Raw genomic sequence first — 20972 nt, 5'->3', positions numbered from 1 at the left:
CCAACCTACAGTTCTCCAAAAATTAAAAGATTCATAGCAAAAAGAGGTACAGTTTTATAGTGGGACAAACACTTTCATCAATCATCACCATAAAAGCAAAAACCTTTCCTCTTGCCTTGCACAGAGCAGCCCTTTTGGGAGAGGGTAGATCCCACTGCCACCTGTTCCAACCTAGGATGACAGAGCAAAAGAGTGGGGTAACACATGGGCTTTGGTGGGGAACAGGACGAGACAGGATCATTTTGCACATAGGTAACTTGCTAAAATATTTCCTTATGCTCCTTATACACATTCTCTCTGTACTATAACTGCCTCAACAGGACTGGTGGTCTGCCCAGCTATTTCCAAAGTGGGCTGTGACAAGAGAGGAAGCTCCAGCACATTGTATCACACCCTCCAGCACGGGGATGAGTGACTTCAGAAACAGAAAGGAAACTTCAGGTCTGAGAAAAAAATCTGAGCTTGGCTCTGCTTTATGGACTGCATTAGTCTGAGACACAGAAAGCATCTGCTGCCACATGGTGGTGGCTGGAGAGGCAAGGAAAATCAAGCTGTTCTTGACACCACCCCTTGTAGCTAAAATAGAAAGGTCCTTCCCTAGACTGCCTTCAGATGAAGGAGTCCTAAAATACACCATGATGGAAGGATTTCCCAAGGAAAAGAAATGTAGCATCAAATTAACAGGGGAAACACAAAGCTCATGCAACTAGATTTTTCCCACCAGAAGAGACATGTGCTCACAAAACTAAAAATACAGCCTCCCAGCAGGGAACCAGGACTACCCTGGTTCTCAGGATTTTTCCATTTGAATTCTGGGACTTACCTCCCCGGAGAGTTGACAGGTCATAGGAGTCGAAGTCCGGCTGGGAGAGCATGTCTATGAACATGGTGGGTGTGCCGAGGAGGAAGGAGCATCTTGAGAAATAGGGAATAAAAAGGCAAAGCTGCAGAGGTGGAAACTGGTGGCAGCCCCAGCTCAGTGCCCATCCCATCCTGAGCCATCCATCCCATTCCATCCCGAGCCATCCATCCCATTCCATCCCATCCCAAGCCATCCATCCCATTCCATCCTGAGCCATCCATCCCATTCCATCCCATCCTGAGCCATCCATCCCATTCCATCCCAAGCCATCCATCCCATTCCATCCTGAGCCATCCATGCCATCCCATCCCGAGCCATCCATCCCATTCCATCCCATTCCATCCCATTCCATCCCATCCCATCTGGGGCTGCAGAGCAGCAGCAGCATCAGCACACACAGACATGCATCTGCATAAGATATAGACACATCTGTACATGTATGATGCAGACATAGCAACAGCCTTTTGTTTCCCAAGCTATACTTGAGGAACAATATGGAAATACTATCCCAGCAGCAGAGCTGAACTTGGGAAAGGAAGGCAATGTTCAGTTGTGAAAACACAGCAGCCACAGCAAACCAAGACACCACTATGCTTCCCAGCCAAAGCCCCGTGGTGACAGGAAGGATTCCCTCATTTCAGAAGGGTAACACACTCCCAAGCACAGCTGGAAAGGCAGACTTTGGTTCCTGTGCAGTCGAGTGCAGCAGCAAATCTGCCTCTCAGCTGTGGGAAGGAAGAGCACAAGCAAGGTCCTGGCAGCTGAGGCAAGGAAAGAAGTAGAGCCACAGGCCAAGAACTGCTCCTTAGAGAAACAGGCTCTCACTTCTCTCGAGACACAGCCTCCAGTGCAGCCTTGCCCTCGAAGCTGGGTGATGAGAAGATGCAGGAGGTGCCATGCAGAGCCATCACCATGCAGCCTCCCACCGACGCCAGGCAGTGGTAGAGAGGCGCAGGGAGCCCAGAGCGACTCTCCTGGATCAACCAAAAACAGTCAGCAGAGGAGACCCTCCAGTGGCTGTCCAGCCCATCTCCCTGCTGAAGAGCAAAGATCTGAGCAGAAACACTTCTCCTGGTCCCTCAGCTGGAAATCTGACATTCTGCTGCATTCCTGTTAGGTGAAAACACAACTGACACATCCTACCTTTAACAAAAATCAGTTTGGGAAGTTTTTTTATGTCAATATTTTATCCTGTCCTTCTGCAATGTCTCTTCTTTGCTGGACTCCTTGGTCTGCTATTGCTTATACATTATATACGAAAAGAGACGAATGGGAGTGCTGTGAGAGGCATGAAATATGCAGGACTTGGCACATGCTATTCATTTTACTTTCTTTTTTTTTCAAATCACCAAAGGCTCTGAAGACTGATTGAAACAACTCATCTATTCTCTGGATCAAAGCTGATGTGTTAGAAATAAGTACTTCAGAACTTCAAAAGAAAATATTTATCTTTAACAATTTTTTAAGGAACCATAAAAAGAGAGGTCATACCCTGATAAGAATTACAAGACTGTAAACATGACATGAAACCAAGTCATGTAAATCAAATTAAAACCTCAGTCAGCAGAATGCAAAGCTAACATCCAGAGTCTTGTAGTTATTTGAAACGAGTATTCGCCAAAATGAAAAGTTATTAATTTCATGTTTTCCCTCCACAAAAAGATAGCTTTTTTGCCTTAAAAAAAAAAGTTTCACATGAAACTAAAATGAAAGATCAATGAATTCTATAGCAATGCAAAATGTTATGCATTAATATCCCTCAATGTCATTTGCAGCAGAACATCCTGCCCTTCCTCTGAGTAAACACCAGCATTCTCCACGCGTGGTCCCTCCGCTGCAGCAGAGGCCTCCCCAAACCCTGCTCCCACCAAACCCACCTGGTCTGTGATCCCCAGCCTCAGACCAACCAGATTGGCATTATTCACAATGTTCCTGTGGGACAGGGTGGCTCCTTTAGGGCTTCCTGTTGTTCCCTGGAAGACACAGGGAATTATGCAACAACACCACATTTTCTGAGGATGAGCTCAGGGGAGATTCCCCCCGGCAGACTCTGGGGTGATCTTGCACTTTTTTCTTCTATCAGACCTGGGAGACTGTTTTTACTTCTTTAACAGCACCTGAATCCCAAAAAATAGCCCAATTTCAGCTGAACAGAATTCATCTGTCACTGTCTCAGTGCCCCTTGAAGAAGGGAAAATGCTAGAAGACTTTTCCCATCCTACTGCAGAAGCTGGAAGGTTGGCCTCAGAGGGAAACAGGAAGAAAATGTGATGTGTGGCATTGCACACATCGTTCCCCGTGTTCTCAGCGAGGAACCCAACCCCAGGGCATGGAGCTGGCAGGGCACCTACTGAAGTGAACTGGATGTTGATGGGCTCATGGCAGGACAGTGTCTGCTGCACGGCCCTGAGCTGCTTCAGGTGGCTGCTGTCCCCAGCCTGCATCACTTCATCCATGTGGAAGGTGCCAGGCAGCTTAGAGTCACACATGATGACAACGGATAAGTCAGGTAGCCTGGCAGAGAGAAAAACACCATCAGAAATAACAGAACAAGGAGAAAAGTGCCCAGACACTGGTCAGGGCAAACCTCTGGGCCAGCCTAACTTGTTCTCTTCAGATGAGACCTCCTGTGGGTCCTTCTTCAGCAAAACCTGTGTGGTGCAGCTGAGGGGACACAAGGCAGGACGTGGCTGTGAGGTCAGTGCAAAGCCACCAGATGTTCCTAACTCACCTTTTGCTCTTTATTCCCCCAGGACTGGATTTTTCTAGTTCAGGACATGACTGCTTTAGAATATCATAGTATTTCTGTGTTTTAAATTGATTGGGGAACACCAGGGCCTTACAGCCAACCTGTGAAGGGAGACAGAAACTCATGAAAAAGCACGTTGGGTTGTCAGTCAGGACACAATGAAGAGCAGCCACCCCCAGTACAGGAACAGGTAGGTTCCTCAATGACTGAAGCAAATGAACCCTTACAGCTGTTTATTCCCAAAACCCTCCAAAATCATTGCTGTGCTGGCACTGCACACCCAGCAGCCCAAGCCTGGATCCAGCTGTGCAGTGCTTTGCTCTGCCCCAGTGCTGGATTCAGGATGATTTTTGCTGGCCAAGAAAGCAGAGCTGCAGCCTAAGGTTCTCTCCTTGCCCAGGGTTGACACCCTTTGTTGTGAGCACAAGGCAAGCAGCTGATTTTTCAGATTATGAGTCTCAGCTCTAAAAAAAAGCCCAGTCCCAAAATATGAGTAAATGAAGTTAAAACAAATTAATTTGTGTTGATCTGGAACGAAGATTTTTGAGGAAATTTGGAAAAACAAGGATTTCTAAAATCTGCCTATAAGATCAAGCCAAGTTTTTTTTTGTGGAATTTTTGAGGTGTTCCTTTTCCTAAGATTTTATCACCTCTTTTTAAAGCACTAGCTATTTTGAAAATGAAAGCATTTTTCATTCAACCCTTACATTTACATAATCCCAAAAAAAACCACCTGAATTACTCCAAGAATTTTTATTTCTTTTTCAGCAGCAAAGATTTTGCTGAATTTGATCCAGATTTGCAAACTGTTTTTACTTCCAAAAAATGCATTTGTGTCCAACAAACTATTTACATATTTACTCAGCTATTCTCATTATTCTCCCAACGTCTGGGAAATAAGGAGACAAAGGCCACTCCAATAAATTATTTGTAAGTATCCTCTGGCCTTTGTCAGAAAGGAAGATAAACATTTGCTCTATTTTCTGGAACAGGCTGCCCAGAACCCAGGGGACTGATGCTGTTTTGGGCCTCTGCAGCTTTTTACTACTAATTCCTTTAAACTACAATTCTGGTTGAACCAGCTCTGAAAAATAGATGCTGTGTGGGAGAGGAGGGCTGGTTGAAGGGCTGATGTTGTACAAGATAAAGAGTCTCTGGTTGGGCCTCTCCCACTTGGTCTCAACATGAATGGCAGCAGATCTGTCTTCAAAGAATGTAAAATATGAAAACTCATCATCAGTTTGCTTTTACAAGCCCTGGAAATACAGTAGGAATCCAAGGAATAGTAATTCACATATATTTCCATGTACACCAATCAGACTGCACAGATGGACAGGATCCAACAGGAACAGCCCTAAAGTCTGCATACATTTTATTATGCAAATAAACAAACACAAAACAAATCCTTAGGGTGGTGAGGAATTCCACAGAGCTCCCAGTGTTAAAGGTGCATAATCTGGAATGCTGGCAAATCTGGAAGGGCAAGACAGGAGAAATTCCCAATGGAGCTGAAGCACATTTCTGCTCTTACCCCATCAAGATTCCAGATTACATCAGAGAAAAAAATCAGAGGAGAGGAAAACCAAAGCCTTGCTGGGGTAAAAGGGAAGAACTGAGCTGCACATTCCAGTAGGACAGAGAAGCTCAAGGACACCCACTCTGGAAGAGATGGTGCTCCACTGCAGCCCTGGGTTCAACCCCAGTGCAGGAGAACAGCAGTGACCAGCAGGACTGCTGAGAGCATTAAAGGAAGGATGAAACAAGAATTCAAATTGCAGCCCAACAACCCATTACAGAGTTACTGATACAAAAGAAATTTGCTTAAAATTATCCACTTTCTAGGTAAAACTAACTTGCTAGAAACATTCAGAATTGGCTCCCTCGCTTCTAATATCAGCCTTTCATTTATAGCTGAACAAACCACAGTGAAAAAAAAAATAGCTTAAAAAATTAATCTTAATTTTTAGCCATCAAATATTTAATAACCTGAATTCCTCATTATTTGAGCAAGGGAGCCTGAACAGTTTAAATTGATCAGTGCTCTGCATGTCACAAACTCAAGGGTAGATGAGGTGGCAGGATCAGACAGCAGAGAGATGTTGAACAGTGGCAATATCTAGGACTTAAGCCAGCTTAAATCCAAGGCCAGCCAGCCTTAGACAAACATGGGAAGGAGAAATCAAGCTACCAAGTAGACTGGTCCTGTCTGAGGTTAAAATGAGGTCCTTTCTGAGGTTCTACTTTCAAGGTTGAGATCCCAGATGGTGATTTTTGCCCTGAGCAGGAGGGGCAAGTCCTACATCTTTTCCCTCATTCCCTGGTAAATGATTGCTGCCAGTGGCTGGGTTGGGGTAGTACTGGCAGTACCTGGCTGTTGGCAGAGAGAGAGGGATGAGAAGGATACAGCAGTTTCCATCAGATAGGGAACATCAAGAAATGTGGGCACCAAATTGCAGCTTCATCTCCTCTACACACCCAACAGCAGCCCTGCTCTCCAGCCAGCTCTTCCCCTACACCCAAACCTCAAAGAGCTCATCTGCATCATGTCCCCCCCAACCCCCTTCAACAGACAGCTCATGCCATACGAACCTTCCTGAGCACAAACTCCAGCTCAGAGGCCTGGTAGGCTGGATTCACAGACACCTGAAGAGCCAGAAACAAGAATTTGATCACCTTCTTGCCTCGAACACCCTCCCCCCTAGCACCGATTTCAACAGAAAAGTTCCTCCAGGGTTAAGCCACACTCAGACCAACACAGAACTAACAGCTCACCACCACAGGGATTACATATTCACAGAAAATATATCAGAATTCTGTGTTTGTATGAAAGAAAACAATTGGAAAAGAGATTTATGTGAGGTCACATAGTCAAAACAGAGCTTCAGGAACAGAAACCAGACATCCTGTCTCACAGGAGTTGATCCAGTTTACCTAGCTGATCCAATCCACTAAACTAGATCAAAATTCTTGTGCAAGTCAAGTTTCTTGATGGACAACTGTGATAACTCCAGTGGCCACTCTGTGGAGAGCTGGGTAGGAGGTGTTAAGTTCACCCACAGGTTCCTACTGAGCCATGCTCCTCCACCCTATTCCTGCAGACACTGGAATGAATCAGGATGGAGGGAATGGAGCAGAAGGCAGAGTACAGACCTTAGCACAGAGCACTGCCTAAATAAGATGTATTTTGGTCCTGCTATCGAATGAAAACGGGCTTTTAGGGATATGCAGCCTGGACCAGATTTTTAAGTGAGCCTTTGTTCCATGAAGCAATACATTTCAAATCTAACCAGCTGGTAACTGGTTAGGGCAGCAACATCCCACATAAGAATGTCCTGTAGAGAAAAGCACATCTCCTATTAACAGCTGCTGCAAGCACATTTTGCTGCTCCTCTCTCTGCAGCCTGCTTCCTTACAGAGTGGGGGACAAGGATGCAGAGAGCTGCACAGATCTTCCTTAAATACTTGTTTCAGCTATAGATGACATGCCAGCTAAGAGCATGGAAAAACAGACAAACAAACTTTATTCTCCAGTATTTCCTATTGCTTCTTTGTCTCTATTTCCCTTCCCAACAGATTGCTAAATCCCAGACACAGCAAACTCCTTACCAGGATGATTCCTGCCTGGGCAGTTGCAAACTGCATAAGAACCCACTCGTATTTATTGGGTCCCCACATCCCCAGCCGGTCTCCCTTCCTCAGGCCAAGGGCCAGAAGTCCAGCTGCTGCTTGGTCCACCTAAAAAATACAACACAGGAGCCTGAGGATCACACACAGGATGCAGTGGGGGATATTGGTCTCCAGGCACTGCTTTCTGGTGAAAAATCATCATCTTTGTAACTTGTGGGTTCTCTGCTTATTTTTTCTACCTGTGTCGGGGTCAGGATTGAAACCATTTGAGATGATAGTTCATGTTCAGACTTAGGTGTTTATTGCTTCTTATCAGTGCTACAGCCTCACAACTGCGAGTCTTTCATTAGCAAGGCACAAAATGGACAATTATCTCGTTACAAGGTCTTTTAAGACTAAACTATCCAATTAAAAAATGAGACATAGATTATTTTCCCTTTTAACCCAAAAACTGATCCCTCAAAGCCCGCAATGCGGACTTTTCTGTCCAATTACAAAACATTACCCAAACCCATTAAGAAGAAGGAAGAAGAAGATGAAAAGAACAGCCTGCCTCTGTCCTAAAACTTCCATCTTGCTTCATATTTATTTCTATATTCTAAAACACCAAACTCGAAGTTTTCCATGTACTATTAATCAATTATGGAAGCCCCCATCCACAGCCCCAGGCAATGCAGTGCTCTCCTGCAAGTCTGTGCCTTTCAGCACAGAAAGTTTAAAATTCTCAGCATCCAGGATTTCAGCAGTAACTGAAATGCAACAGACTGTGTCTCCCCAGAACAGTCCATCAGCCCATGGAACCCACATTAATGATTCTGTGATTCATTAACTCAAATACAGTCACTATATTAACCACTACTTTATTTTGCAGGGTGGTAAGCATGTTACATGTACACGAATGTATGTATAAACACTCTGAGACATTCAGGAAAGGCTTTGTAGTTTTGTTAAGTTCTCATATGAATTTCTAAAATCTGCCTTGTAGGAGATAGGAAGCTGAGGAACACTTTGATTTAGTTACAGTCTACTTCTTAAAATCAGGGTGAACAGAGGTAATCTTTTTGATGTGAATGGATGTGACCAAAACCATAGTAAGCCTAAAAACCCACTAAATAATTCTTTCCTATCAAAGATTATATCATATATTTATTACAAACTTTCCAGGTAGTTAGTCCCTCCAATTCCAAAACCAGAGAAGCATATATTCATATATGCACAGACCCACACACATCCATGCTTATCATATTGAGCCCTGGCCCTTTACTTCGCTCCACTGTCTTCATACTTGGATAAAAATCTTCCCCACACTCAGGACCTCTGATAGCCAGAGTGACTAATCCAGAAGTTGGAGTCTACTCCAGTAGAGAAAAACACCAGGACTCAGCCCATAACCCATCAGATAAGTGTGATCATTTTAAAGCACGAATGTTCATTATGGGATGTTAGCATTTTGCATATGCCGCTTCCCCCTCTTCATCCCAAGGCTGAGAGAAGGATGAAGGCAGCACATGCTGGAAATGTGCTGTTCCCTCTGCACCAGCGTGATGGTCCACACACAACTCATCTCAGTCCTGAGCTGAGCAATGAAGCTGTTTCCCATTCCTCCATCACACCTGCTGTGATCCAGTCACCTGAGGGATGAACAAGGCACTCACCTCCTCTTTGAACTGGGCAAATGTCTTCCGAACCCCATCCCGGCAGAAGACCAAGGCCTCGCGGTCAGGAAAGCGCTGCACAGTCTCCTCCAGGCACTGCCCCACGGTTTTGTCAAGAAGGGGAACATCTGTGGGTCCCTGGATGTAGCTGTTGGTCACCTTGGGAGACACAGAGGGCATCTTTGTGTGCAGGGCACTGGGAAAAAGAAGAAGAGGCTATTTAATATAACCTGTCAATACAGTTCTCCCCATCTGCAGGGATTATCAGCCTGCCAGAGGCATTGGGAATAGCTGGTGCACATTCCTGCACCAGTGGGAACCACAGGCAGCTGCTTCAGTGGGTCAAGATCAGGAAGACTTTGGAGAGGACTTCGAAAGCTTAGGCAGTGGCTGGGGCACATGGACAACCTTGGTACCCCCAGGGCATGCAGATGTGTGTCTGTACCAGCGGGCAGGATGGGCAGAGCCTCCATCCCCCCCATGGTGGAGAAGGAGCCTGCACCAGCCCTGCAGAGCTGGCACAGCCTGGTCCTACCATCATTCACCTGCACTGAAAACTACACGGATATATCAGCATGCCTGGACAGAATATGGGCTCTGCAGTTCACTGGGAGATGGCAACTGAGTTTGGTCTTTCTGCAACATTAATAAGTATGAATAGCTGTGAAGTAACACAACCAAAACATTTTGTAGATAAATTCTCCCAACTGGCTGAAAAGAGCAAACAAATGAGAAAGAGAGAATGAAAATTAAAGAGGTCATTCTCCAAAACCATCAGCAAAGAAGAGTCTAATCCTGCAGAATCAAAACCGTTTAGAAGAGTTCAGAGAAGCTGAGCTGTAACTGAGGTGTCGGCAGAGGAATGGTCTGTGTTTACAACAGTGAGCAGCTGTACATGTTCTATCTCTGACAGCTGGAATGCAAAGAGTTTATAGGACTGAAACAGCACCAATAAAACAAGGAGCTTCCAGCAAGATGAGGGGAGAGAAGTGCAGAGGCAATACCACAGAAGGGAGCAGATGGCCCCCACTGCAAATTTGGCACAGGTGGGAAAGAGGAGAGCAAGGACGGGTTTGAGAAGTACAAACCAGGCAGAGTAGAAGCACTGAGACATTGTGCTGGAGGCCAAGAGGGAGGTCAACGAGTCAAGAGAAGCAGCAATGAGAAGATGTGGTCAGAACAATAGGGAAAAATAATTTTAAAACCATTAAGGCTTTCCCTGAGGTCTGATCATTGGTGGAAATGCAGCGATCTCCCCTTGGACCACAGCTCCTGACCATCTGAGCACTGCAGTTCCTATCTTGGCTTCTCTCTCCATCTCCTACAAGCTTCTCTCTAATCCAGCAGCCACATCTTCCTCCCCAGGCAGCCCCCCATGTTCTCCATCCCTCCTCATTTCCTCTCTGCCTTCCTCCATGACTTCAGCTCCTCCATTCCAACACTAGGAGTCAACCAGGAGGGATGAGGCTAAGGGATATTTGTGGAGGCTGTGTATAAGTCAGTGTATAATGGGAAAATCCCTGCCTTAAAGAGGAAAAATTGCTCAGCCTAGATGCCCATCTACTATGGGATCGATATTCTGCAAAGAGTTGGTGTTACTGCGACAAAATATTTGTTTTCCCGCCCACGAGAAACAAGCCTGAGCCTGGAGCTGCCGCCTGTGTGGAGTGAAAGATGTTCAGAGAACAAAAGCGAGATTACAGCTCCAGAGACAAGTGACACCTGCCCCTTTTTCCCCCACCCAGAGGAGGATTGTGCAAACTCCCACGGGCTCTCTGCAGACATCCCTCCTTATGGAGCTCTTGGGCAACTCACAACAAAGCTGCAAGACTGCCTGAGGAGTGGAGCACTAGGACAAGTGCTAAACTGAATTACTTTTATTGCTTGAAAACTCCTGGGCAAAGCCTGTATGTAAGCAAAGAGATGAAAGGAAGCTCTGAAGAAAGACCTTTATAAAGAAAGGTTCTATAAACCAAAAGGTAGTGAAAATTCTCCTAAAGCAAAGGCAGGGTGGATGCTCCTGGGAGAGCAGTAAAAGCCAGTACAGCCATTTCCTGGTTGAAACAGAGGTTGAAGAAGTCCCTGTCCGCTGTCATAGCTCATGAGGGTGGATGAGGAACCCTCAGGATGTTTGTTAAAATGCTTAGTGGGGCCAGCCACACTCTCATCTCCCTCAAGCCAAGCCATCTCCAGTGTCAGCAGAGCCTGTCCCTAAATGCCCTGCCCAAGGAGGGCTGGACAGGGCAGGGAGCAGCTGTTGACCTGGTTGTGCAAGAGCTCTTCCCTCCAGCATCATCTCAGGGGACACTAGGAGCCAAGCAGGCTCAGCACTGGGAAAAATAAACAACCACAGATCATCACAAAAAGAGACTGCAGAGAGGAAGAAATACTACAAAATTTAGATTGAGAAAATTCAATCAGAATCCAAAATGTCCAGCTGAAACAGTCTCATTCTCTCTGCAGTCAGCCTTCAAAGAGGAACTTGCACGGCCCTGCATTCCCAGCGAAAAAGGGAATATCTTGCACTGTCATGTCGTGGCAAAGCATTACACAGATCAGGCTCTCTGGGCTTACTGTCTCAATATTTTCCAGACCTGAAGAGCCAAAAGGTTTCACTGACTTTTTCAGAACCAGACTTTTAAACTAGAGGCAAGAAGGCACAAGGCTCCAGGTTTCATGGTTTGGCTTCCTCCCTACCCCCAAACATGAGGATGAAAGTGCATCGAAGAGCAGTAAAAGATATTATGAAGCTGCATTCTGAAAAATACTGAGAAAATACTGCAGTATTTCACACTGTGAACACAGCTTGCTCTCAGAGGTCCCAAGTATTCACATTTTCAAATGAAAGCATCAGCAACACTGAAATTAGAGGCTAAGAAGGCTAAGATACCTCATGCTTATAACCCAGAGTCACTGACTCCTCTCAAAGCATTAATTCACATAATTTCTTCAAATGCATTAAAGCAAAAATCTCAGCTGCCATCGAGTCTGAGCTCCCCAAATTCTGGTCTGACATTGACACATGCTTCAGCATTTCTGTGTCACTTTGACAGTGGCAGAAGTGAAAAGTGTGGGATAAAACACAGCAGCCTTCTGGAAGCACTGGGGGTCAGGAGTGGAATAAAGGAGGCAGACACAAGACATGTTCATTATCAGCAGCAGCAGCGTGGAAATCACATAGGGCTGGTCTCCCTCCTGCCTACAGCCAGCAGCAAGAGTTTGTATCTGATCTGAGAGAATGTTATCAAGAGACCTCTTGAAAGAAAGGATCCAAAGGATTTGGAAATAATCTCTGTGTTCATCTTTGTTACAGAAAACGAGTAATTCACCCTTCACCTCTTCCTACAAAGCATCTGGTGCTGCTGGAGATAAAATGAGACCCACGGTCTGGTATTACACCAGCTCTCATTTCCCTGACTCAGCCAAAAGAGAGCAGATAAAACTCTGCTTGCTCTTGGGTGTCAGCACTGTAAACCACACCTTCTGGAGGGCACATGCCTTTTGTTAGCAGCACATTTCTGCAGCAAGCCAGCCTGCAAATGAGCCAGCCCTGCTATGGGCTGTTCCCACAAAACTCCAGAACCCTCAAGTTCAGCAACACAGCACAACAGAAAGACATCAGAGATCTGGGGAAAGTGCATCCTCCTCCTCTTCCCTGCAAAAGGCAGGAGAGCAGCCAACTCCCAGCAATCCCAGAGCTCTTCTGCCTGATGGCAGGAAGCAGAAATGATAAGACTGAAGCAAGCACTCTGGGCTAATACTCGGAGCTGTTTGTATTTCTCTCTGAACAGCTCAAATCAGTCTGGAGTTGTTGACATAAGATAACCAGCTCTGTTTTCACCTTTAACTCTTTACCAGTCTCTATAGAAATTATCAAAAGGGATGAGAGAGAAAACCAGGGAGTGTAACCTGCTGTCCCCTTTGTAATGTGAAGGACTCTGACCTGCCCTGTGGTGCCATCACGTCAGCACCTGTGGGAAAGGCCCTGCCCTCCCAGAGCTTGGGAACTGTCCCAAATACAGAGTTCATACTTGGAGAGGTTCACAGATTCTGCCAGTTCCTTTGCTCATGGACATCTACCAGGAGCCTCTCCCCAAAACAGAGCTTTTGGATCTTTTCTGTAACATGACTGCAATTAAAGGGTGGTAAAAATTAACTCTGCTCTGTCCTCATTCCACTTTAATCTGTTGACTAAAGAGTTAATCAGATACTACTTTTTAAATTATTATTTAAAGTTCCCTGGGTTTTCAGACTCCTTCTGCAGCAACTTTCTGGTTTTGTTTTCCACTGTATCTCTCTGCCCTCTGCACTCTCCCTGCCAAAAGGATAAACAAACCTAGGAGCAGAATTTAATAAACTTTTTAAAATAACATTACTAGAAAGAGTTTACTCTCTAAATACATGCTCTCTCTCCCCAAGGGCTTTGTGTTCTTGGCCCTCAGTTTCAATTCTGGGCTGGAGTGAGCTGCAGTGAATGCTGTCATGCTTCTCTTGTGATCCTACTTCCTAAGAACTGATTCAGAGAAGGCAATCTTCACACACCTATGATGAAGTGGCTTCAACACCTCACTCCTAATGTCAAACCAGCTGAAAAAACCCACCTAAACCCTGTCTGTGAAAAACAAGGAATGCCGTACCTGATTCTTGGAATTGCTCACTGGAAGTCATTAATCCCAGTGATTATTACTCTGAATACCAGCTAATCCTTCAGAGCCTTTCCCAAAGCCAGATACTTCCCATTGCTGTTTTTTTACATGAACTTGCTCAAAGAGGCAGCACTGAAGAAAAGCAAGGCAAAGAACTGGCCTGACTTCCCAAACCCCAGAGCTTCTTGTGTCCCACACTGCTTGGTCACCCAGCTGGGGGTGCAGGACCACAGGGGGACAGGGACACTGACAGCAAGTCAGAGCCCTGGAGGAGGATGGGGAAGCCATTTGATAAATTTAAGTAAATTTAAAAGTAAATTTGATAAATTGCTGCAATCTAGATAGAGCCGCTGCACAAAGTTCAGCCCTTGCCATTCCTTCACTTCCCTTCTCCTGCTGTTCAGGGCTCATCCCTGCCCTGGCCCACTCCCAAGCTGGGGTGAAGCAGATCCAGGAGATACAGCCTGCCTTCTGCCACTTCAGAGGGATTTTAGGGGAGCCAAGTGTTACACACTGAGGTGAATATGCCCTCCCTGCATGCAGCCATAGCTGGGTACTCACAGCACTCTGATAGTCCCTGTCCCCCATCACATATGGTCTCCATCCTCTGCAGCCTCTGTGCCCTACAGCTGCCCAACCCCAGAGCCCTCTGTGCGCTATACCCCAATTCCTTCTCATCCCCAGCCCGCTGTACCCTTTAATTCCCTTACAGCCCCACAGCCCTGTACCCCCGCACCTCCGCTCCCAGCCCACCCCTACCTGCCCGCCGGGGCTGCCCGGTGCAGGAGCTGCAGCCCGTGCCGGGCCAGCGCTGCCAGCCGGGCCATGGCCATTCCTGCGGCGGGGCAGCGCCGAGCGCCCCGCGGGACCCGTCCCGTTCCGTCCCGTCCCGTTCCGTCCCGTCCCGTTCCGTTCCGCGCTCGGTGCCCGCGGCGCTGCGCTCCGCCCCGGCCCCGCCCCGCCGCCGCTCCCCGGGGACCGGGACCCTTCGCCGGCCGGGAGGAGGCACCGGGACAAGGGGAGCAGAGCAAGCGCCAGCCCTGCCCGGTCCGCCAGAGGAACCCCCGGAGTCCCGCCGGGCATCTCCCCATCCATCCTCTGCCGGTCCCCAGCCCGAGCTGCTCACCACAATTTCTGCCCTGTACGTTTCTGCTCCGCTATCTCCTCTTGAGGTAATGGACAGGCGTGTTCCATCAGCCTGGCTCAACCCCTGTTACACCCGAATAAGCCTCTCCACTCAAATAAGTAGAGACTGACTTTGGTGCAAGGCAAACACCATTATTTGCCTCCACCTGTCTCCCTGAGCCCTGTGAGCCACCAACTGCCCTCCAGCCCTATCCCATCGATGAGTTATCAGTTAGCACCTCTGTAACATCTGTAGGCACTGCCTGTGGAGGAGAAGAGAGCAGCTAGGAACGGCAGAGCTGCTCCAGGGCTGGGCGGGCTGAGAGCCTCTCATCTAAGCACAGAGGTGTGGGCAGGCACGGGGTGAGGAGTGCGGGGCTGCTGAGCTCTGCATCAGCACTGATGCTCAAGAGGTGACACGGTGTGTCTGTATCACATCGAGCACAATGGTGCTGGCAAACAAAGAGCGTAAATATCAACCTCAGAATGGTGAATCTCAGACACCAAAGCCAAAACTGTGCTTGCAACAGTGTGAAATACCAACTGCCACCAGATCTCTAGTGTCTGACTCTTGCTTTTAGAAATGAAGGATTTTCCCCAATGTGCATCTAGTTCACAAGGAATTTGTTTGGTGGCAGCAGTGACAATGTCTTCTTTGTTAGGGAAAGGGAGAATTTTTTTCCCTTGAAATGTGAAAAACTTGCCTTGGCTGCAGAGGGCAGCCAGAGATCTTCCGAGCGTCTGGGAATGGTCTCCAACCCCAGGCTGGCATGGTCAGCTCAGCCCCAGTAAGGATCATTAGATTACAATTAGATCGACTGTGTTCATCCCACTTCCCTCAGCATTTCCCGCTCCATTCTCCTTGCTAAGGTTCTTGCAACCCCTAGCAGAGTGCACAGATGCACCTTGTGCTATGCTTTGTCTTTGTTTTGTGGAGCTTCAAAGTCTTTCTAGCCTACATGCACGGATACCTCCTCCAGTCAGCCCCACTGAACTCAGCAGCCAGGGGAGTTTCTGGATTCCCACGGGGGATGTAAAGCTGTGTGACATCCGTGGCCAGAAATTGTCCTTCCACCGTTCGGCCAGAGCAGAGCAACTGTCTTTGTGCTGATGGAGCATCAGAGCTCTCAGTATTGTATAACCACAGTCTTGGTCTCTCTCTTCTTTTGGGTTGGTGGGTTTCTTGGGTTTGTGGCCATGAGTAGGTGGTCATAATCTGCCCCTGACAGAACTACCTTTTACCTGCTTGGAGCTGATTCAACCCAATTGCTGAGTCAGCTTTATTAGTTTCTTCCTTATCTTGGCAATTCTGCCTAATGTCCTTGTAGCCCATAAATCCTACATTCCTTGTCCCCGCTATCAGTAGTACATCCTTCTTCCCAAAGCTTTGTTAACATCCCATTAGGTCTGAGATCATCTCATCAAGCATTAAACCCTAACATGACAATTCTACCAACAAGTAATTCGTCTTTCTAAGCGCTCAGAGCTTATTAGCTGTTGTCTGCTTGGGGGATTAAATCTCCTTTTTGGAAGAGATCAAACATCAGATAACATTGTTTCTGAGGGTAATTCTCGGCGCTCTGCGGTGGCGGAGGCGGCGCGGCCCCGCTCCGGGCCGGCAGCGGGCGCGCTCGGGGCGGCGGCGGGGCCCGTGCGGACGTGGCCGCGGAAGTGGCTGGCGGGGCCGGGCCGGGCCGTGCCACGCCGGGACGGGCTGGGCTGGGCTGTGCTGAGCTGTGCCGGGCTGTGCTGAGCTGCTCTGAACAGAACCGGGCTGTGCCGAGCCGCTCCGAACCGAACCGCGCCGCATCCCCCGTGGCAGCCGCCGCCGGAGCCATGTCGCGGGGCAGCGGGAAGGGGCTCAGCCTGAAGGATAAGCTGGACGGGAACGAGCTGGACCTGAGCCTCTGCGACCTGAACGAGGTGCCGGTGCGGGAGCTGGTGAGTGTCCGGCCGTAGCAGCCCGGGAAGGAGAGAGGAGAGCGCAGGGGATGTGCTGGGGGCTGGTGAGCCGGCCTGCAGGGATTGAAGGCAGTGAGGGTCTGTGTCCCGCGGGCCCGACAGCCGCATGTCCCTGCTGTCCCGGGATAAGAACCTTTCTGGATACAGAGATGGATCCGGAGATGACGTGACCTCGGGGGATGGACAGACTGATGCGGGAGAAACCGCAGAGGCCGAAGCAGAACAGGTGTCAGAGGGGGCCGGTGAACCTCCATGTTCATTCAGTGCTTTATTTGTCTTTCAGGCCGCTCTTCCGAAAGCTACTATCTTGGATTTGTCCTGTAACAACCTCATTTCCTTGCCGGTAAGGTGCTAGAGAGCCTCCGTGGGGATGAGTCTGCTGGGAAATATTTGGAAAGGTAGCTGGTGCTTCAGTAGATGCTCACCAGGCACCGTGGAACTGGCACTGTCGCTGCCCTGGGGTGGCTGAATGACTCAGTTGCCAGTGACAGGTCAGTGCTGGCAGTGGATTTGGCTGAGGCAGGAGAGAGTACAGGGTTGAACTGTGTGAAGACTGCAGTACACTCCTTCCAGAGCATCCTCAGGTTAATACAGAGGACTTTCATCAGCAGTGGAGACTTGGGTTTGTTCCTTTCATATTGTCATCCGTAATCTTCTCAGTCTGTCTATCTGTCCTGCTGTGTCTCACCTCCATCTTCCAAGGCAAAGGAGGAGAGCAATCTTCCTCCATCACACTCCTGTGGTAAATCAAGGATCTGTGCCTGATGTGAGGTGCAGGCTGTCTCCACATACTTCCCACTTAGGTTCTTCCATAAAGGCGCTAACCAGCTTTCTCTGGGTTTTCTTTGTTTGGGTTTTAGTCAGACTTCTGCAGTTTGATGCATCTGGTGAAACTGGATTTGAGTAAAAATCGGCTGCAACAGCTGCCCTTGGACTTTGGCCGCCTGGTCAATCTGCAGCACCTGGACCTTCTGAACAACCGCTTGGTCACCCTGCCAGTCAGCTTTGCACAGCTCAAGGTAAAACTGTTTGCTGGGCAGTTATGTAAAGCTTTGGGATGCAGCCCAGGGTCTTGTGATCCTGCTCAAGTTGATTTCTCTGGTAAAGCATCCATCCTGCTGACTACTCATTCCAAAATTCAGCTGGGTCTGCACCACAGCTCAGTGAAAATCCTCTCAGTCTACTGAAAACAAGTCTGCTCATTTTCTGTACCTGTTTCATTCATGTGAAAACTAAGCAATTTACTGCTTCTGCTTTGGATCTCTTAAATAATTCCAAGACTGCTGTGCTCTTACAGCCTCCCCTTTGTTGTGCCTTTTTGCAGAACCTGAAGTGGCTGGATCTGAAGGACAATCCCCTGGATCCTGTCCTGGCTAAAGTGGCAGGAGACTGTCTGGATGAGAAGCAGTGTAAGCAGGCTGCTGTCAAGGTAAGGAGTCTGGTTTTATTGTAATTTTTTTTTTTTCCTTTCATGGCTTTGCCAGTGATTCTTTCTCTGCTTAGCAAGCTGGGCATCTGCTGCAGGAGCCTGAAGTTTCTTCAGGGAGTGAGGTGCAGGTCCACTGCACTGACTCCCCTATTGCTGTGCCTGTGGAGAGCAAACACCTGGCTGAGGAGGATGCTTCTCCATTAGTGGAGTTAAGAGAGGATAAAATACTGGTTCCCAAGAAAATAGAGGCACAATCAGACATAGTAATTCATGCCTGTGCTGATAGCACAAAAAGCTCTGGAGAAGTTCTGGCAAACATAAATAGAAATGTTCTGTGATCCTATGTATCACTGAGCACCAGTTTGCCATGTCTGTTTTAATGGGAGGATTTGGTTTTTTACAACAGAGACTCACACAAGTTGTGAGTCCTTTTCAGTGCTGTAGCTGTAGGGATAGGTGAGGGTTGGGGGTCAGCCCCAGATGCTTGTTCTAAGCCATACTCCATCTGTTCTGTTCTGAACTGACTGTGCCACTGGGCTTCTGCACAGCCCTCAGGTTGTTTTCTTGGCTATTTAAGGTACTGCAGCACATGAAAGCAATCCAGTCTGAGCAAGATCGACAACGGCAGCGGAAACTCCAGGCAGAGAGAGGTAGGGACAAAGAGCCCCCACGTGCTGTCTGTTGAGGACTGCTCTTGGTCTGTATAACACATCCAAACATTCTGATCACCATCTAATCAATTGCCATCTGACACATACTTGTAGCCACCCAAAGTACTCAGGGAATAGCAGGGTAAAATGGCTGGAGGGAGAAATATAGCAGGGGGGTAGTGTATGTGATTCCTTGGCCTGAGGAATAGTTAAATCTCTAGATGGAATGTGCTATAGGTTACCTATAAAACATGAAAGAAAAGCACAGCAAAATGCAAGGTATGTAATACTAAATAAAATTATAAAAAAAGAGGATAGTTGTTTAATTGGTTTCCTCATTCCAGTTGGGATAATAAGGTAATAAGGAAAATGGCAGTGACAACCCTTTTACATAAAAAAGGAAAACTTGCTGTTAACCCCCAGAAATGGAGAAGAAACGTGAAGCAGAACAGCGAGCAAAGGAGGCTCTGGAGAGAGAACTGCGGAAGCGAGAGAAGGCAGAGGAGAAAGAGCGCAGAAGGCGGGAGTACGATGCTCAGAAAGCTGCAAAACAGGAGATGGAAAAGAAAACAAAAAAGGAAACAGTGCACACCCGAAGTAAGTAGTGTCCATTTTGGGTGGGATTGTGTCAGATTGTGATGCTGCCTGAATTGCTTTCATGCAGCCCAGGTACTGGGAGACTGGGAAATGGTGGAACAGTAGGGTGGAACTTATAGGAGTTCTGGTAAACTCTGCTGCTGTGCCTTTTCCCCCTTTTCCTGTGTTCCCATGAACTGTGGAGCTACGAGTCAGGAAGTTCTCCAGCTGTTCCTAATGAGAACTTCCCTCCACTCATTATCTCTTAAGTCTGCTGAGCTATATTTTCATAATCAGATCTTGTGCAACACAGAGGTGCTTTACACCCTCTTCACTGCTGCCCATGAAACGATCTGAAACTTTTCATCCTAAGCAGTTACATCCTACACATCTACTTATTTATCAGAGCTAAGTGATGAAAATTCACAAAAAAAGCCAAATGCAGTGGAGGATTAAGTATCTTACTTGAACAGTTTGTTTGTGAGGATAGCCTGTTAGTTGATTAATTCCTCCCATTCTGCCCTGTTGGTGTTCTCACTGCAGAGCCGGCCTCCAGCTCACGTCCCCCTCAGCCCGCCCGGCACAAGGGCTCGTGGTCGCGGTCAGTGCTGAGAGTCCTGCTCTTTGTGCTGTTCTGCGTCCTCTGTGCTGTGGCTGCCTGCAAGCTGACGGAGCTGCAGCACCAACCTCTGTGCGTCAGCGTGAACACCCTCTACGAGGACGTGGTGGCTGCTCTGCAGAACCACAAAACCCTGCAGAACATGCTACAGCACAACTCGCACCAGTGATTGTCCTGGATGGGCACTTGCTTCGTCAGCATCTCCTTCCACCATCTACGCAGCCAGAATTCCTATGGAATTGTGTTCTGATGAAACTGCTTTGAACCAGTCAGCGTTGGTTTGCTGCTCCACTCCACAGAGCAGAGCTATTGTTCAAACTATCTTTGTTGTGCATGTCTCTCAGTTGGCCTGTAACTCCCATTATTTGTGCACGTTAACTTAAACTTGTTACCACTCCTTGCCTCAAAGTTGTGTCCACCAGGATTGTGAGGTACAGGAAGCTGACAGCCTATGGGAATGGGAACAAGCAGCCCTCACATCATCTGGATGAGACAGCTGTAGCTGTGAGCTAGAGGTGGAAGGTTTTTAATACATATCCATTCCTTGCTCTCATCTCTGTTCGTGCTAAAAATGGTGGTATTGCTGTATGGGAATAACACCCTAAGGCCCCACTCCAAGACCAATTACAGGCATGTAGGATGGCTGTGCATCCCTATGTTGGAGCAAAGAGGCTGATGTGCTATTGAAAGAAGCTGAAAATTTTCAATACAACAGTTTTCACAGCAATTTGTCTGAACTGGATGTTTATGTTGTTAACATAGTTTTAATTAGGCCTTTTTAGGAACAGCCACAAATGATTTCCAAGTACATGGGAATAATTCCTGCCTGCTGCAGCTGCAGAAGCAGCACTGGGTGGCACTGTGGGAGCACTGCTGGCAGGAAAGGGGACGCCTCGGGGCTGGGGGAAGGCTGGGAGGTTTGGTGGGCTGCACCTCAAGAGGAAAACTCACCTCTGCAATGGTCTGTCAATTATTTAGAATTTCCTTTAAAATTACTAGAAATAATTAATTTTAAAATTTCCTTAGCTTCCATCAAGTAGAAGTTTTTCATATCCTTAAGAGCTTTGTGAGT

At 47.5% G+C, this 20972-nt stretch overlaps 2 protein-coding genes across 2 annotated transcripts in view; one reads left to right on the top strand and one right to left on the bottom strand.

The window, feature by feature from the left end:
• ACSF2 (acyl-CoA synthetase family member 2) overlaps positions 1 to 14455 on the bottom strand; it is a 36339-nt gene extending 21884 nt beyond the window's left edge. Inside the window, exons 1-9 of the mRNA XM_030287732.4 lie at positions 14299 to 14455; positions 8894 to 9089; positions 7218 to 7346; positions 6201 to 6254; positions 3594 to 3712; positions 3214 to 3376; positions 2740 to 2835; positions 1688 to 1836; positions 824 to 915 (exon numbers count right to left, since the gene is read on the bottom strand). Coding sequence (XP_030143592.4) covers positions 824 to 915; positions 1688 to 1836; positions 2740 to 2835; positions 3214 to 3376; positions 3594 to 3712; positions 6201 to 6254; positions 7218 to 7346; positions 8894 to 9089; positions 14299 to 14372 — 1072 coding nt within the window. The 5' untranslated portion in view covers positions 14373 to 14455. The remainder of the gene's footprint in view (positions 1 to 823; positions 916 to 1687; positions 1837 to 2739; positions 2836 to 3213; positions 3377 to 3593; positions 3713 to 6200; positions 6255 to 7217; positions 7347 to 8893; positions 9090 to 14298) is intronic.
• Positions 14456 to 16337: 1882 nt separating this feature from the next.
• LRRC59 (leucine rich repeat containing 59) lies at positions 16338 to 20308 on the top strand. The gene is given in 7 exon segments (NM_001245846.1): positions 16338 to 16605; positions 16910 to 16969; positions 17487 to 17645; positions 17951 to 18055; positions 18633 to 18705; positions 19129 to 19302; positions 19825 to 20308. Coding segments are annotated over 7 exon segments (921 nt in total). The 5' UTR covers positions 16338 to 16500; the 3' UTR covers positions 20070 to 20308.
• The last annotated feature ends 664 nt before the right edge of the window (positions 20309 to 20972 follow it).

Source organism: Taeniopygia guttata, chromosome 18 (assembly GCF_048771995.1).
Source record: "Taeniopygia guttata chromosome 18, bTaeGut7.mat, whole genome shotgun sequence".
Classification (NCBI taxonomy): domain Eukaryota; kingdom Metazoa; phylum Chordata; class Aves; order Passeriformes; family Estrildidae; genus Taeniopygia; species Taeniopygia guttata.
The sequence above is the reverse complement of the archived record's forward strand: the minus strand, read 5'-3'. Positions and strand labels throughout refer to the sequence as shown.